Source organism: Falco naumanni, chromosome 1 (genome assembly GCF_017639655.2).
Source record: "Falco naumanni isolate bFalNau1 chromosome 1, bFalNau1.pat, whole genome shotgun sequence".
Lineage (NCBI taxonomy): Eukaryota > Metazoa > Chordata > Aves > Falconiformes > Falconidae > Falco > Falco naumanni.
Window position 1 is genome coordinate 57,616,187 of NC_054054.1, and position 16,547 is coordinate 57,632,733.

A 16,547-nucleotide genomic window follows, 5' to 3' on the forward strand; every position below is an offset into this window, starting at 1 on the left:
ACAGTAAAACCAGCATGCTTATGATACATTTTCTCTAGTGTAACATATAGAGCAAGTGTTTCAACAAACATTAGATGAAATCCTTTAACTAACACACATGAATCTAAACTGACCACATCCAACTGACAAAGCACCATCAACATTAATTATATACAGGCTGTAGAATAACCGATGTCTTCATTAACTGTTTCACCAGCTACTTTGTGTCGGTTTTATGAAATAAAATCTGAACACCAATAGCGGGATCCTTTCTGTTTGCATATTTTAAAGCTGGGATACTTGGGTTTCAAACACCAACATACTAAGTGAAATTCATATCTTAAAACCAGTACTGTTTTAATTCACAAGTACAGTAACAATCTTTCATTTTCTCAAGCACTCTGTCAGCCTTCAACAGTTCATCGAAGTAAGATGGAAAACCTGGTAAGTTCAATTCACCAGTGTACAGACCGTTACTGAAATACCTCATCTTGCCCCAAATGTGCAAGTAGGGGTTCCAAAACTGCTCTGAGTATCTCTTGTAATGACTTAAGAGATCATAGTGATGCATTAAATATGCAAAGCAAACTAAACATTTTGTGGTCTCTTTCTCTTTTAGTGATTTGGTTTGCTCCAAAAAAAGTGACAAGTTATGGCAAAGCAAAAGAATCCAGCTACAAAGTACTACTACTGTGGGATGCTACTCAAGTTTAATCTGAATATTACTCAGATTTTAATATAAATGGCCCAGTTCATACTGTTGACATTTAATTACTAGCATCAAAGAACTTTTTATATTTTTGGTGTAAAACTAGGCAGCTCTTATATGAAGTGCACAACTTATATGTAATGCCCTAAATTTGTACAGTCTGTGCTTTTTCTTTTTGTGTGTGTGTGTGCAAGTATAGCAGCACTGCATGTTGCATACAGGCAAGTAATGAGAAAGAAACTATCTTTTCTTCATTACGATCTGGTATTAAAATAACACAGAAAATGAAATTACAAGATTAACTTGATTTGGCAACATTTTCAACTTTTGGCATCCTACTTGCAAAGCCCCATCTAGTGTTAAAGTAGTGTTTTACTACTAATAAGCCTTGATTCTGAACTGTTTGACTACTTGCATTCAATATAGGAAATTGTATATGTATGGTGTGTGGTCACATATATGCAATAAACCATAATGAGCCTGTACTTTGGCTGAAGTGAAGCCATATACAGAAAGCATGAATAAAGTGAGATAAAACTAAAGTATTAAGGGGAAAAAAGCAGGATTTTGTAAAAAGAGCTAGATTAATCAGGAGAACAACCACCTTAGTGTTTAGATAGGCAGATATTATTCTTAGTAGACCTGCGAGGGTCTCCATTACTAATTCAATAATTTGTATAGACTATAACAAAAGCACTGAAAGAAACTATAAAGCATTTGATTTCTTCTCCCCAATCCTTTTATAGTTATACTTTAAAGCTACAGCAAATTCTGGTCTGAAGCCTTTTATTTATTCCAAACAAGCAACATTTTTTAACAGAACCTTTACTATTTCTTGATATTTAGTTTTATTTTACCTCCCCTTTCTTTTTTTAACAGGAGAAGTGGAGGAAATGCAAGAACTGCAACAAGCCAGATATAATGTAAAAGTCAATGCAAGCAATTATGGTGACCAAGTCAATCGTATATAATGAGATAGTATATCACACAGTTTGTAACTTTGAAAGCTATTCTTCATCTTTTCAAAATGCAGAAAAATATCAGGAACAAAGATTATGACATTTTCTTAATGTATTGTTCCATAAATAAGTGTTCTACTGCATGATACTCAGGTGTTCATCCTGTCATTGGCTTATACTGTCATATCACTTCACTTTCAGGTTAAGTCACTTAACCCCTCCAAAAAACACCCAACAACTTGCAACAACTTAACACCGCACAGTTTAGACACCTTTCTTTATCATGCAAGTTAAGCTCAGTAACATCATAAATTCTTCCCAATTGGACTAGTTAGAAGAGCTGCCAATTCCTTAGAATCGCACCAACATAACCTTATTTTTAAGATGTTCTCAAACGGAAATACACAGAAGAAATCCCAAGGTCTCACCTCTGCATCTTCCAATTCAACATCTAAAAAGTCAAAGTCTTTAAAAACTCCAAATTGCTGTTCACTGGTATTGTCTTCTACAGCCACTTCCTCCTCTTGAATCACTTCTTCAGTTGTTGAAATAAGACTAGTTTGTTGATCTCCAACTTCCAAGTCTTCATTAGAAGAAAACACAACCTGCAGATACGGGTAAAAATAGAAATTAAAAGTTCCAACTTCTCCAAAAGTCAGCTATCCTGCTTTCCTGCAATTTAATGGCATTAGCAGCAGCTAGCGTACCACTGTAACGATAATACTAGGGCACTGCAGACTGCAACTTGTTTCAAGACTTGCTGGATTTTATACTACATTTTTAAACCAGTGATATCATTGTCTCCTTAATGTAACTGAGAGCTGCAAAGGTTCAAATAAAGAGAAAAATATACCCCCAAACCTTCACCCAAACCTTCATTTTCATAACCACAATATTAATCAAACTTAAGAATAAAAAAAAAAAATCACAATAATCATCCAGCATTTCACAGGCCATACCATTTTTGCCTATCAGTTTCTGTGGAAGGACTGTATACCTATAAATAGGCACCCAATGCTGGCTTCCAGTGACAATAATCTTCACAAATTACAATTTGCTGTTTATTTCCATTTTTTATTTTTCACAATCCCTTCAGTTTCAGCTTTCAGGCATCTAATTTTATTTATTTTAACCTCCTCCACTAGATAAAATATGCAACTCTCATCAATATTTTTTCCCCAGCTAAGAACTTCTATGTTGCAATAAAAGATATTCTAGATGATAACCAAGACAGGCTACTCACTTCATTTTAAAAGCTCTTAATGTCATCACCACCATTAAGCTTAGTATGCCAGTGGGGGTCTTTTCTATGCCATACACTGAAGTAACACCATCGCCCTATTTTTACTCAACAGTTAAGACTATTGTTCCTACTGATACCCATGTTAATTTGAAGCCGTGTGATCCACTGGCCGTTTTCAATGGATTCGATGGTATTTTCAACACAGCATCAACATCCTTGCAGTCCTCAGCCACTGGCTGCTCCTTCTCGCTAAAGCACATCTTATTTATAATGGACTAGAATAGGGGAGACCTAGTTCAATCCCCTCGTCTAGCCAAGACAATTAAAATTCATATGTGCAGCCTCAAACATACAACACGCCATTCTGGAGTGGCAGTGTAGTCCTGCTCTTCTGTGAAGAAGTATTAAGGGTAAGTTTGATCAACAGAGCTCCTCAACATCAATCAATTTAATTTAGAGAGGAAAGATTTGAGCTCCAGTCCAAAGACTTAAAAAAAAAATATAATCTTGGTTTGATAACCAAGTAAGATAAAAAGTAAGAATTAATCCTAGTAATTTATCCTTGCTTTAAAATGTATAGTCTTCCCCCTGTGAGTCTGACCTAAATTCACTGAGACAGCAACATGAGCTGTGGCTGAATTTAAATACTGTTTTGAAACCTGTCTAGTAAAGAATGGTGCCCACTGGACTTCTTGAGGAATAACAGTAATTCATTACTTATGATTTAATCTCTTTTTAGTTCTTCAATTGGATTTGTGAATTGTTGAACCAAAATCAGTTTGTCAAAACTCACTCTTCATAAGTTCATCAATACCTGAAAACACAAAGGCATTCTCACTGCTGGAATTTAAAAACCAAAACAAACCACCATCACCACTTACTGAAGGATTCTTGGGAAGACCAGATTCTGGACCACACAGAGAAAGCACGTTCATTAGTTTCTCCCTAGTTCTTCTCTGAAAAATATACCAAAGAAAAACACATAGCAAGGCATATGCTGGAGGTCCAGGTAAAAACGTAAAACGTCTGCATTTTTTAACTAGCCATCTCGCATGCTGACTTCAATGAAAAGAATCTTACCATTTTTAATTTTCACCAGTATTAGCTTTTAGTTTATGCCATATTTACTGTTTTGCTAAGATGCAGTATAGACTTCTAATTAAAAGTCAACAATTACTTTTTTAATGTTTATAAACACTGTCTATAATATATGTATAATGTGTTTGAGAGACAATGTACCTGAGATAGCTGTGGTCTCTTCCAGCTGACAGGAACTAATGCATTTGAATTGGAGCCTGATGAAGTTGAAGAAGTGCTCCGGGTGACAGCAATGACTTTTGGCTTCCCATTTCGACCAGCTGCGCTATGTTGATCACCATACTTATTCCCAATAATGGGTGTCTGTCAAAGACAAGAAATACTTTCTTAAAATTCAAATCCGTATTAGTAGAGTCTACACATCTGATTTTAGAATTTAGAACTAGAATAGAATTTAGAATGTCGGAAGGTTTGTCTGTTTGTTTTTAAGCAACCTATGAAGCCCATGACCTAATCCACTGAGCACTGGTACACTGAGAAATATAAAGCTGAATAATCCTATCCTGCATAGCAGGCTGCCATTCTGCCCACTTGTGGTTTTTTGCATTATGCAAGATTTATGCTGGCAATCCAGTTATATATTTTTTTAAACGCACTTTAAAAACAACTGTGTTCCAAGTTCAAAAGATGCAAAGCTTCTCTATAGAATCGTTCACAGACATGAACAAACTGTTCTCATAGACTAGCAACCTTACTAACACACGCACACTTCTGAAAACCAAAGATCATATTCAGCCTTTGTGACAGTAAATGCTACTCCAATGAACTCTGTGGGAATTCATCTCATCTTTCAATTACTTGCATTCACTGAAACGTCCAGTAAGGAATTCACTACCAATTTAAGTAATGCTCCTAAGACAGAATCTATACTTCCGGTCATTACCTAGGGTCAGCTTCAACCAGGAGCCTTTACTGCTGATTACTTCTGAAGTTTCTACAATTTTACCATCCCTATATTACACTGCAGTCATTTGGCTACACTCCACTTTTCAGACATAGAATGAGTATCAGCTGTATTATTTCCAGTTCTATTGAACCCTAATTGGGGTGTTGTTTTTAACTACAGAGGCTTTTCTCCACTTGCATCCATCTTGCACTGAGGTTCCTATATTCTGTATCCTACTCTCCTGTAAGTTTTCTCCCCCCTTCCAAAGTCACGCCAAAATTGCCATACAGGGTTTTAATCCTCTCAACCCTTCATTTGATAAAAGCCTGGAACGTACAGCTGCAAGCAGCAGCCAGCTGCAGTAGCCTGTTCTCTGACACTGCAGAAATACCCTTGAGAATAATCATACTGACTTTTAGTAACTAACTCTCCAGACATTCAAAGGGGGGAAAAGGCAAAACCATAACATATAACAATTCAAAATTTATCTTTCAGTATGACTCTAATTACATGTATGTAAAACTTCAACATCTGCTGTTCTTAAAATCTGTATTTATTTTAATATATAAACGTGGAAGGCTAAAAGAAAACAAATCTGAGTTGGCAACAAAGTCATTATTGCATTATAATTTACATATAATAATTACCTCTGATATATCAAAATGAAAATCTAAGGTCTTCCCAGGTAGCTCCTTGGAGACATTATTAAAAATTTTCGTGAAAGAGATTTCAGGAGAACCTATGTCACTTCCATAAGACTTTGGAATATCATTTGGTACAACAAGGCTTGCTGACCGAGACACCACCAGTTTCAAAATATTAAGGGCTTCCTTCCAATATGGACTCTAAAGAGAACATACACAAATCACAAAATCACTTCAAACAAGGCCGCCGTTTTTACTGCACAGTAGGACTTCGCATTGATTGACTGCAAGATTCCCAAAACCAAAAGTTCTGATCTTCTACATGTGGCTGCAAGGTCCTAGCACAGGTGGTCAGCTGTGGACCTTCAAGTGCTGGGAAGGCAGCAGCAAGGTCATCTCATGGTGAGTGGTCAGGTCCAGCCAGCCAGGCTCACCAGCACCGGGTGACAATGCCAGCTGCACCAGACTGTTCTACGTCCCTCGCTCCCTGTATTTACACGATGTATTTTTTAGCATTGTCTGAAGTATCTGCCCTTCATGCCCCAAAAGATAAAAATTCATAGCATTTAAAAGCAAAACAACTTCCACTTCCTGGCATCTTTAATTATTTTACACCTATACGCAAGGTAAACAGAATTTGAAACAGACAAACTTTGTATTTCCTCAGACATTTTAAAGATCCTAAAAAAAAGAAAGGCAAAAACATTTACAAGGTTTTTACATAGTATCAAACCAATGGAGTGCTTAAAAAAGCCATGGCAAAAGTATGAGAGCTTAATAGGCAGAGCCTAAGTGAAGTGCACTCTCATTAAAATGATGATTAAGGTAAGGTAAATAATTCAGTAGTTTCAACTAGAGATTGTGGAGTGAATCACAGAACAGACTTCCACCAAAAGCAGTGCCTTGGGAGGGCTAAGATTTACCCTCCCAAAGATGTTAGGGTTCTACCTGAAACTTAAAATTGTCCAGTTTTTGAAATTAACAGGATGCCTGCTTTGGTTTGTTTGGGTTTTTTGTTTGTTTGGGTTTTTTTTTTTTTTTTTTAAATGAGGATACCATGTTTAAAATTTAATATATTTCAATAATTTTTTTTAAAAAAATATTGCACGGAGAAAAAAAAATGCCACTTTTAAGGCTCTAAGTAACGAAAGTCTCCAACAATCTCCTGAATTTCTGTGCATTATAAACATATAAAAACTAGTTGCAAACTTGAACCATCCTTGTAGCAACTTATATTTATTAAGATGCATTGTGATGGCAGTGGAAAAAACCCAGCTTAGTAGCACAACATTTAAACAAGACATGTTCATTTATGATCTTTTCTTTTGTCATTTATAGTGACGTGTTTTATTGTATCAAAAACACAAAAAATTCTCTGGAATATTTTTTTTGCTGCTACCATTAGTTTGATAGCTAACATCTTCTAATTAAGATTACATTCCATGGTAGCGTGGGCTTGCACACAAAGCTCAGATAAAGGTCAGAGGTGAAGCAAGCAGCCATCAGACTATAAAAACTAGAGTTAATGTTAATCATTCCATTTTGCCTAATGCACTCTGACAGGAGCATAATATCTAAAGTACATATCCATCAATAACAAAACATCCATGGAACGCTACTTTTTCCTGGTTAATTATGATTAAACCATTTGACTGAAATACATCTGGCAGTAACGTAATTCTGGAAAAGAGAAAAGGGGGAAGGCGGGGAAAATGTGCACTGAAATAGTTTAATGCTCCAGGGATTTTTATAAAATCTTTCAGCAAGATGCTAGACTTTCTTCTGTGAAATAGATTTTCAGTAAATTGTGTTCCAAGTACAAAGGATCAAATTACCTAAGGCAAAATATTATTGTTCATCTTTTGGGGATTTTCTTTAATAAAAAATACACTCAAATTTGTTAAGGTGCAACTAAATGTTCCTCACAGATGTATTAGCGAAAGTTGTTTAAATATGCATTTACCTGTAAAACTTCCTTTTGAACCAAAACATATACACTTAAATAAAACATTTGTGCAGTATTTAGCAGTAAGCATTTCTTATATTTTAATAGTTGAAGGATCATCTCCTTTAACTATATATGTAGACTTGCCTATATCTGTATAGTTGCACATTCAGTCAGGTAACTTGACCCACAAGATATAAATCAAATTAGACAAATACACAAGCATATAGTGAATTAAGTACATAGGACAAAAAAATAAAATACTATGGAATCTGACTTTGAAAACTATTTTTATATCTGCAGCAAATTAATTCCTCCAAACATTCAAGTGTAATTTCACTACCGCTTTAATAATAAGCAAAAAGGATTTTACAGTTTTTCAGAGTACCTACCTGAACATATTTACCAATAACTTTTATGATTTCCAAATTAAACTGCTTCACTGGTGCTGTGGATAGGTCAATATGACTCAGAAGACTGTAAATGATCTGCAGTAAGGACTGTTGCATACTGGATAACCCTTTCTCTAACAGCTAAAAAGAAGGTTTTTAAAATACAGAATTTAATTAGGGCCTAATGGCAGCAAAAAGTGAAAACAAACATTAAAGTATAGATAACTTCCATACAAATTTATTTTCCCATTCAAGAAACTTAAGTGTACCACTTCATGATCTTCAAAATTTTAACATCAAAAAAACCAAGAATGCAACAGAACAATGTTCTCTGTCCCAATTCAGTCTTTTACCTGGGTTTTGACACATTTACTAGCACAGATCTAAAGTACCTAATAAAGAAACACGTCTCACTAAACAGAAGTGTTCATACAAATTCAAAATCTCAAAGCTGTATGAAAAAACAACTACATCTATGCCTTAAAGAAGGCTGGTAAACACAATATTATGAACAAAATAAATACACATAAAGTCATTCATGAGAATGTACAAATATTTTTAAAAATAGCTTCATCAGCTTGAGTTGCTGTGATATATTTCACAAGTATATATTCAAAATCTTGAAGTAATATACTTTGAGAACCAGGTCTACAAGCTTTTTGACAAGCTACTTAAAGGTAATAAAGGTTTTCCTGTATGAATGGCTAGAAGCATATACTGAATTCTATAATTTAAATTATCTTTGATTATATACTATGCAATACTTACAATTGAACTGTGAAATTATTTTGTAAAGTTATGATAAGGACATCTTTAAATGTGTACTCAGCTAAAAAGAGGTCTCTTAAAATTTGCACTACGTACATTTTGCTAAAGACAAGACAGTGTGAGCATTTTATTCATGTAGTACAGAATTTAAATATCTACTACTACAAAATATAAAACCACTACTACCATAAAAAGGGACCTTTCATTAGGGGGATTATCATTTCAATGTACATTTAAATTGTACACGCCAAAATGGCAGCAGTCATCCCTTTTCTATATTCTAGAACTTGTTAATGTTATTCTGCCATTATGGAAGGTGCACTCCCCCCCCTCGACCCAGCTCTCCCCCCCCCCCCCCCCCCCCCCAGTGTTCAGAATCATGAAAAATAAGGAATTAGCAATGAGTATGTGCAATGTTGATCACAGACTAACATGAGATACACTTTTATTAAATATTTACCTCTGCAAGATAAGTTACGAGGTTAAATGTGGCATCTGAGAAAGAGTCATGCAAGTATCTACACACTACGTTAATCCAGTTAGAACAGTCTCTGGAATAACTGTGCGTACTGTATAAACTCATCATATGAGCCAGATTGGCAAGAGTTGGTGATTTCTCCTCTGCACAAACCTGAAAAGCAAAAAACATATTTAATTATATTAGAAATAACAAATTTTTAGCCTAAGCACTCACGAGTCATTATGCATTTCTCCCAGATTCCACTCTATTTTCTAGTAACTGAAATCGAACTAATCACACAAGCAACACCCACAGCTTCTGTTGAACTCTGGTACTGTACCATCCATGCTTCAAGTTTACTACTCATACCAAACTTATGTCAAGTACTCTCCCTAGCTAGTAGTGCAAGCATTTAAGGTAATTTCTGGATTTGCACCAGGCATGTACTCCTTTGAGATGGCCAGCGCAGCTGAGTGATTTACATATCACAGTTTGGACAGCCAGAGGGCTAGGGCTGCATCTCCTACCACAGACAGGGCTTTCGCCCTCCCCTTTCCACATTCTTCCTTAAAATGCAGGCTGCCAGGCCAGCACACCACCAGCTTGGCTGCCGGCGTGCACCATGCGCTGCTTTAACAGACACTACCGTTCAGAAATATTCCAAGGTTAATCGCTGTATACACGTAAAAAAAAAGAACATACTACCTTTTCTTCTCTACCTACTAGCCTGAAAGGATCACATCCTTCTCAAATAAATTAGGAAGTGTTTAAAAATTCACTAAGTTTACATTTAAAATTACAAACTGAAAAATTAGACCAGTAAGAAAAAGTAATTGATAACGTTAATGAGGAAATCTGTTCTTTACATCTAAGTTTTACAGAATAAGCTAAAGGTGTTTTTTCATTGACAAAGGGAATCTCAGGGGTTGGTATGAGGTCCAACTATATAAATTAGGACTAGGTAACATCTTTAAAATATAACCTTTTGTAGTCATTTCCATATGACTATTATAATCACATAGAAGTATTACATAAGGGAGCAGGAAAATACAGAAATAATGCTGGTATAGACTCCTGGATATTTCTCCAGGCATCATTTTACCTACCTTTGCTATCCTGTCAGCTGTTTCTTTACAAAACTGAGTTGGGTTATCAAAATGTTGGATCAGATGAGGAAGTAGGCACAAGATGTTTAGGGGAAATCCTAAACACATACATAAACACAGTTACATGAGCCCTAAAGATTTTTACTATGACTTAATTTAACATGGAGTTATCTGTCATTTAGGAACCCTTACAGCATGATGCACACATTCACACAGATATATATATTATACATACACATACATGTACCTAAGTGTGTATGTATGTAGAATGTATGTAAATGTCTGTGTTAGGTATAAATACACATAAGATGAAAATAAAATCATCGCTGGATGAATTAAGCAGAACCATGAAACTGGACAGCTTTAGGCAGTACAGCCACATCGTTTCTAAAATGTGTAAATGTTTGAAATAGTACTAACTGAGTTACTTAGCACAACATCATGAAAAATACTACACATGCTCTAAAAACTCACTTGTAGGCAAGTTTAAAGTAAGTTAATAGTCAATACATAAAGTTTATGTGCCGTATTTCCTGACAGATAATCATAGTCTGTAATGTATTTGCACTTTCTAACACTGTAGCATTAACAACTGCAAAAAGCATTACTGAAGGGTGGTTTGTTTTTTGGTTGTTTTTTTTTTTTTTTAATGGCAAATGCATGATTCTGCTGATGTTGATTACACTTAATTAAATTTAAAAAAATATGCATTTTCATTACATATGCATTTAATAAAGATACCTGCTAACTGAGAAGGATCCACCAAAGCATGCCTGGAAATTGTGATGAGTTTACTGAGGAGATGAACTGTCATTTCTTGTGTAGATGCTGAAGTAAAGCCTTTAAGGAAAAGCTGCTGAAGGCCTGGAAAATTATTCCATTTCAGTTTATTCTGCACCTTCTCTATCTTTTCCCGACTCTCTGATTTATCCAGAGGCAAGTGAATAAGAAGTTTGTTGAGTAGCTTGAGAGCCAAAAGGTATTCATACTCATAATCTGACTCTAGCAACGAAGCTGCAATCCAAAATATGGTGGCCATCAAGTTGACAGGGTCAGTAGTGGGCTGCACATCATATATCCCTCCCTCTCTCAGGGAGGAAAGGCTTCTAGTCCTGGCCAAACTTCCACCATGATTTATCCTTCCATCCATTATATCCAGTGTGTTGCTCCGCCGACGATCACCTCTCCGCTCACTGATTAAATTCAGTCTCAAAGAATTACTCCTTGTATTGCTGTAGTATCCCAAACAACTGCCACTATTAATGGGACTTGTGCTTAGGTTTATCTGTCCAGTGCTTTTCCTATTAGCTGCATACTTGTTTCCCATTACAGATTCATGGTATGAGGTTCTAAAATAAAAATCAGTATTATATATTATTCCATGCGAAATATTTAATAACCCAGTTTAGAAAAAAGGAAGAAAGGAAGAAAGATGTGTCGCTAATCACATATATACACATACAGTGAATACTCCCCTTCATCACTGGAACAGTATTGTATATGAAAATACAGAATTTCTACATATATTAACAAAATATCCTTACAGCGTAAGGACAAGACTGTAGCATCCCAGTATCTCTGCTACCAAATCTATTCATTACCATATCAGAATACCAAAATAGTTACATAACAATTTAGTAAAATCAGAAAAAGCCTACAGCATGTAAAAGATTATTTGAAGACCTAGCATTCCAGCTTACTTATAGATGTGATAAAGATAAAAAACCAAATGAATTAAAAAATGAAATTATTTACTTATTACCTCCTATTTGTCTGAAGTATCTGACCCAGAAAAAACAACACCTTCCAGTTCTGATACTATCAAACTGAATATATTCCTAGAAGTCTCAACATTTCAAAAAATTTTGCTATGAAAGCATCTGTACATTTAGAATTTTTTTTTTCAGTTTGATAAAAAGTCATTGAGCTAACCACTCAGACTTTAATGAGACACACAAATGACTGTTCAAATACACTTCTATATGGACAACAAACCTGAGGCTTAGGACAGAAAAGCATTTGCTGTGACTGAAGAAATTTATTCTGTATTAACTTTGGAATGGAAGTATTTATTGCAGTATAGGAGTTTTCATCTGTGAGCCTTAAATTATCTTTTAAAGATTGGTGCCATTACCTTCATTATACGTATAGGGAAAAAAATAAGACCTCAAAAAAACCCACACTATTAATCAAGGTCAGTAGGGCCCAATTTAAAAAGGAAGTTCTAAATATACTCAGTGCCTTTATTTTGAGACGTTTTAGAAGCACTGACATTTCAGAGTTGAGCCATAAAGAACATCTTGAACATTATCTTTTTTTTTTAAATTGGACCCAAGAGGTTGGAAAGGTAGCAGAGATCCTTTTCAGAAAATCTAAGTTCTTACGAGTTTTGCTTAAGGCAGAATCATAAAACCATAAAAAAGCAAGCAATTTTGGTATAAGGATACAATTATTCTGCAAAGACAGCAAGAAATCATTTCATTATATTTGTAATGCAGATCTTTAATAATTCAAATGTATAAAAATGTGTAATGTAGCTTGACTAATAAAAGAACTTACTGAGAAAGGGCAGAAAGCAGATCATAATGCTTCATGGTTTCAGCCAACGTATCAATAGCAGACTCTAAGGTTAGAAGCAGTTCTATGACAAAACCCTGGGGAAAGCCACAGGTCATTATAAATTACGCAATATGCACAAGGAAGGTCACAGATCTACTGAGTAGCGCTACAAAAACATAAAATCTGTATCTGTAGTTAAATTGTTATTTCATGCTTTAATTAGAATGCAATTTTGATGAGGCAGCTCAAATTAGCAGTGTATCTTCAAGACATGGAAAAGCTTTATTTCTAAATATTTATAGAATTCATTCTGTTTGCATTATTTTTAAGGATGAACTTAGGGATGGAGTCACTTAGACTCTTCTTTAGGTGTACAATGACACTGAGTTGGACAGTTGTTAACACTTAATCAGGTTAAGTTCTTAATAAAAGAGAACAAATTATTTTTAATATGGCTGATCTTAAGATTCTAACTACGCAACAGAAGGTGTTTTCAGGAAACAGATGTATCACACTGAAAGTTTCTATTGCTGTAGAAGAGAATGTGCGCAGCTTATCTTTTCTCATTTAATTAGATGAAAATTCAGGAAGTGTCACAAACAAAACTGCTTTGATAACTGCAATATTTTTATTTTAAAATAAAAAGCAACTGAATAAAAAATGCTTTTAAATTTTACTGTCACTAAAATAATTATTCAAGTATGTTATTCAGGCAAGCTTAGCTTTCTAAGAAATTGGGGGAAAGATTTCAAATACCTGAGCTTCTTCTCCTGCATCTCCAACAGTTTCTACTAGTCTGGAGAGAACATCAGAAAGTGTAGATGCAGTAAGAGGCTGCTTCAGAGCCCTGAAAATCTGAAAGGATCTCCCAGCATAATGTCGAGAGGAGCACGAAAGCGCAGTTTGCAAAGCAACTTCACTGAGACGGTGTTCCAATTGAAATCCTCCTATAAAAGTAAATAAATACTGAAGCAACACAATGCATTGTAAAAACCAAAATCAACTGAATTTAATGAAGAGTAAATTGCCAAAGTCATTCCTAACTTTAAAATACTCTCATCTTCTACATTTTTCTCAAGGGCTATTGCTGTCAAAAATCCTTCCAGGCATATAAACTCATATTCCAAAATACTTAACACTGGGGAGACTTGCAAAGAATAAAACATTTATGATATGCATATTAAGTTTCCACAATAAATTAATATTTTTTTTTCATTCCTAGAAGACTATATTTAAATCTGTCATAATAGAAACATGAACTGAAGTGTGCAACACACAAGAAAAATTTATTACTTAGAATCAGTAAGTGACCACCTAGAGTGATTTTATAGCTAAACTGTAAGTTTACCGCCATTTAAAAAAAATCCGTTTAGTCTGCAGACTTGGATATTCTATCACCCATTGACTGTTTTCAAACATACCTGAGCTAGACTGTTTAAATATAGATACCACATGCTTTAAAAACACAGTTAACTGTTCAGCACTTTTTATATTAGGGTTCTTGGCTGAAACGTCTTCATGATTCCAAAGTGGGCCTCTTTTTCTAAAAATATAAAAATAGAACAAATACTTAACAGAACATAAATCATAGCCTTTGTCATTAATATTATGCAAATATTATTTTAACCTTAAGATCAATTGCTATTTATCTACTACTTATCCCATAAAAGAAACCATTTAGAACTGCAGACACAGATCGGAAAGAAGTGTGACAACTGCCCAATATTATGTAATGATTTACAAGAAGTTAATACAAGGTGAAGAGCACTATATCAGATCCAACTGAAATAACAGTGCAAGTTTAGGAAGAGAGGTTCTCTGTTAGACAATAGTTATGTAACAAAGAACCAGCACAGCTAACACCATTATACGGTCCTTGGAACAGCCACCTTCCTATTTTCTTCCCATCAATACACCACACTATTCTAAATTTAGGCTGATGTAAAGCATAAGTAATCAACAGCTTTGAGAAACACACAGGATTTCAGATTTACACAATCTTGAAAGCTTTATATAAACTATCATACAAACTGCACAAGTGTTGATGGTTTTACAGATGTCCTTTGCCACAAACTACTGGTTTTTGAACAGCCAAGCTCTCTACTACTGGGTAATCCATAAATTCCACACAAATCTTGCGGCTCCCTAATCATCTTTATGTATTCCAGACCTAGTCCTTTGCATGGAAAAGGAAATTCTATAAACTGTATGGCAAGCAAAGATAACAGACCTGCGTAGAACATGGCAAAAGACTTTTAAACACTCAGGACATGAAAGGGTGGCCAAAATTCTCCGAAATTGTTGGAAAGTTAGAGTTGTGCATAAGCTGTATCACATAAAAACACTGCAGGATTAAACTATCTCTTACTGGTGATAGACCAGCCAAAATCAGACAATGTGACCCTAAATAGTAAGGATTTTGCTGTAACTCCACAAAATACATGTCTTGACAAAAATGAGAATTGAAATCTTACCTTGAGGTAATAAATTCTATGAGAGTTTTCACTTTTTCATCCTGCTCTACTGAAATGTCAACCTCATTGAGGATTGTGGTGTGCAGATGAGAAATGGCAGCACTTGTATTTCCTAAACTGATGCTAGAAGAGGTAGAACTTGAACTAAGCCCTGAGTCTGTCATTGGGGAGGGCTGGTAATCAGGTATAAAATCATGAACACCTGCTGAAATAAAACCAAGATGATAATGCACTCTTAAGTTGACAGTTAATATTAAATACATAAAAGAAAAAATAGCCCTCTAAAAAAATAAATCAGTAACTTAGCAAATGCATGAGAGTAATTTAATGCAATAATTTCAATGAAGTCTGATATATACAAAGTCTTCACATGACTGGACCCTTAATAAGGAACTGCTAGATCCCTTTTAAAAACTACTGTGTTGTGTTTGATTTTGTGTTGGTAATATGACAGCTCATCGGTTTCTGAGCATCTCTTCTTAAGAAGTTGAGACAAATCATATAAACTATTCAATAATGTGCAGATAATGGTTTTGTTAAAACTTAGCCCCAGTGTAAGTACTTGAAACTAGTGAACACTACGTATTAGGTAGTGAACTGACCCTAGGCAGAGCCCCTCTAGCTGCACAAAGTTTCTCTGAAGTTAGTTTAACCTTGCTGCTGTTAAGATTTTTCTCTGCATGTAAGGAATCACGTGGCAATAAAATACAAGTGCAGTAACTCCCTTACATTATGCCTCTATCTATGAGGTGCTGGGAGAATGTAAACTGGCAAGGAACTGGTCATGAACCTCTGACTGTAACAATTGTACTTAAGTTTGAGAATCACTGATATCCACCACAAATTTTCACTCTACAGAGCCACAGGGTTCGGACTAGGGTATCAGCTGGCCCAAATAAAATTTAACATCAGCTCGTCTGAACTTGTGCTAGGCATGCATATCTGTAATTAACCTTAACATAATCATTAGCTGGAAATGTTTGGTGCTGATCTTTCTCTAGTTTCTATCTGACATTTTTGTTTTAGTAATAGCAAAATACTCAAAATACTGTGTCACGTTTAGACAGTTTTACCCAAAACTGTAAAGATAAGGAATGGAATGGTTTGTATAAGTCACTATACAGGTGGCACTGGTGAAGTTCTGTGAATAGCTTTACATAAAAGAATTCTTTCACTATGCTTGTTTTTTAATTCCTTTTTGCTATGAATATCAAATTCACAAACCAGATGAATATTTTTTGGTTGGTGACAAAATCACTTCTGATGTGAACAGAGAGGAAACAAATTGTGTAGCAATATGCTGCCACCTACTGAAATAATATGAA

The 16,547-nt window shown here is 35.0% G+C and overlaps 1 protein-coding gene across 13 annotated transcripts in view; it reads right to left on the reverse strand.

Annotated features, from left to right (window-relative positions):
• FRYL (FRY like transcription coactivator) overlaps positions 1-16,547 on the reverse strand; it is a 172,307-nt gene that overhangs the window by 26,413 nt on the left and 129,347 nt on the right. For 9 of the 13 annotated variants that reach the window (XM_040595315.1, XM_040595281.1, XM_040595273.1 and 6 more), the window contains 12 exons: positions 15,223-15,427; positions 14,170-14,291; positions 13,505-13,695; positions 12,749-12,843; positions 10,931-11,538; positions 10,190-10,287; positions 9,084-9,254; positions 7,856-7,996; positions 5,522-5,719; positions 4,130-4,291; positions 3,772-3,846; positions 2,076-2,252 (listed from right to left, as the gene is read on the reverse strand). In XM_040595315.1, coding sequence (XP_040451249.1) covers positions 2,076-2,252; positions 3,772-3,846; positions 4,130-4,291; positions 5,522-5,719; positions 7,856-7,996; positions 9,084-9,254; positions 10,190-10,287; positions 10,931-11,538; positions 12,749-12,843; positions 13,505-13,695; positions 14,170-14,291; positions 15,223-15,427 — 2,243 coding nt within the window. The remainder of the gene's footprint in view (positions 1-2,075; positions 2,253-3,771; positions 3,847-4,129; positions 4,292-5,521; positions 5,720-7,855; positions 7,997-9,083; positions 9,255-10,189; positions 10,288-10,930; positions 11,539-12,748; positions 12,844-13,504; positions 13,696-14,169; positions 14,292-15,222; positions 15,428-16,547) is intronic. The other 4 variants (XM_040595255.1, XM_040595236.1, XM_040595336.1 and 1 more) reach the window with 1 other exon arrangement.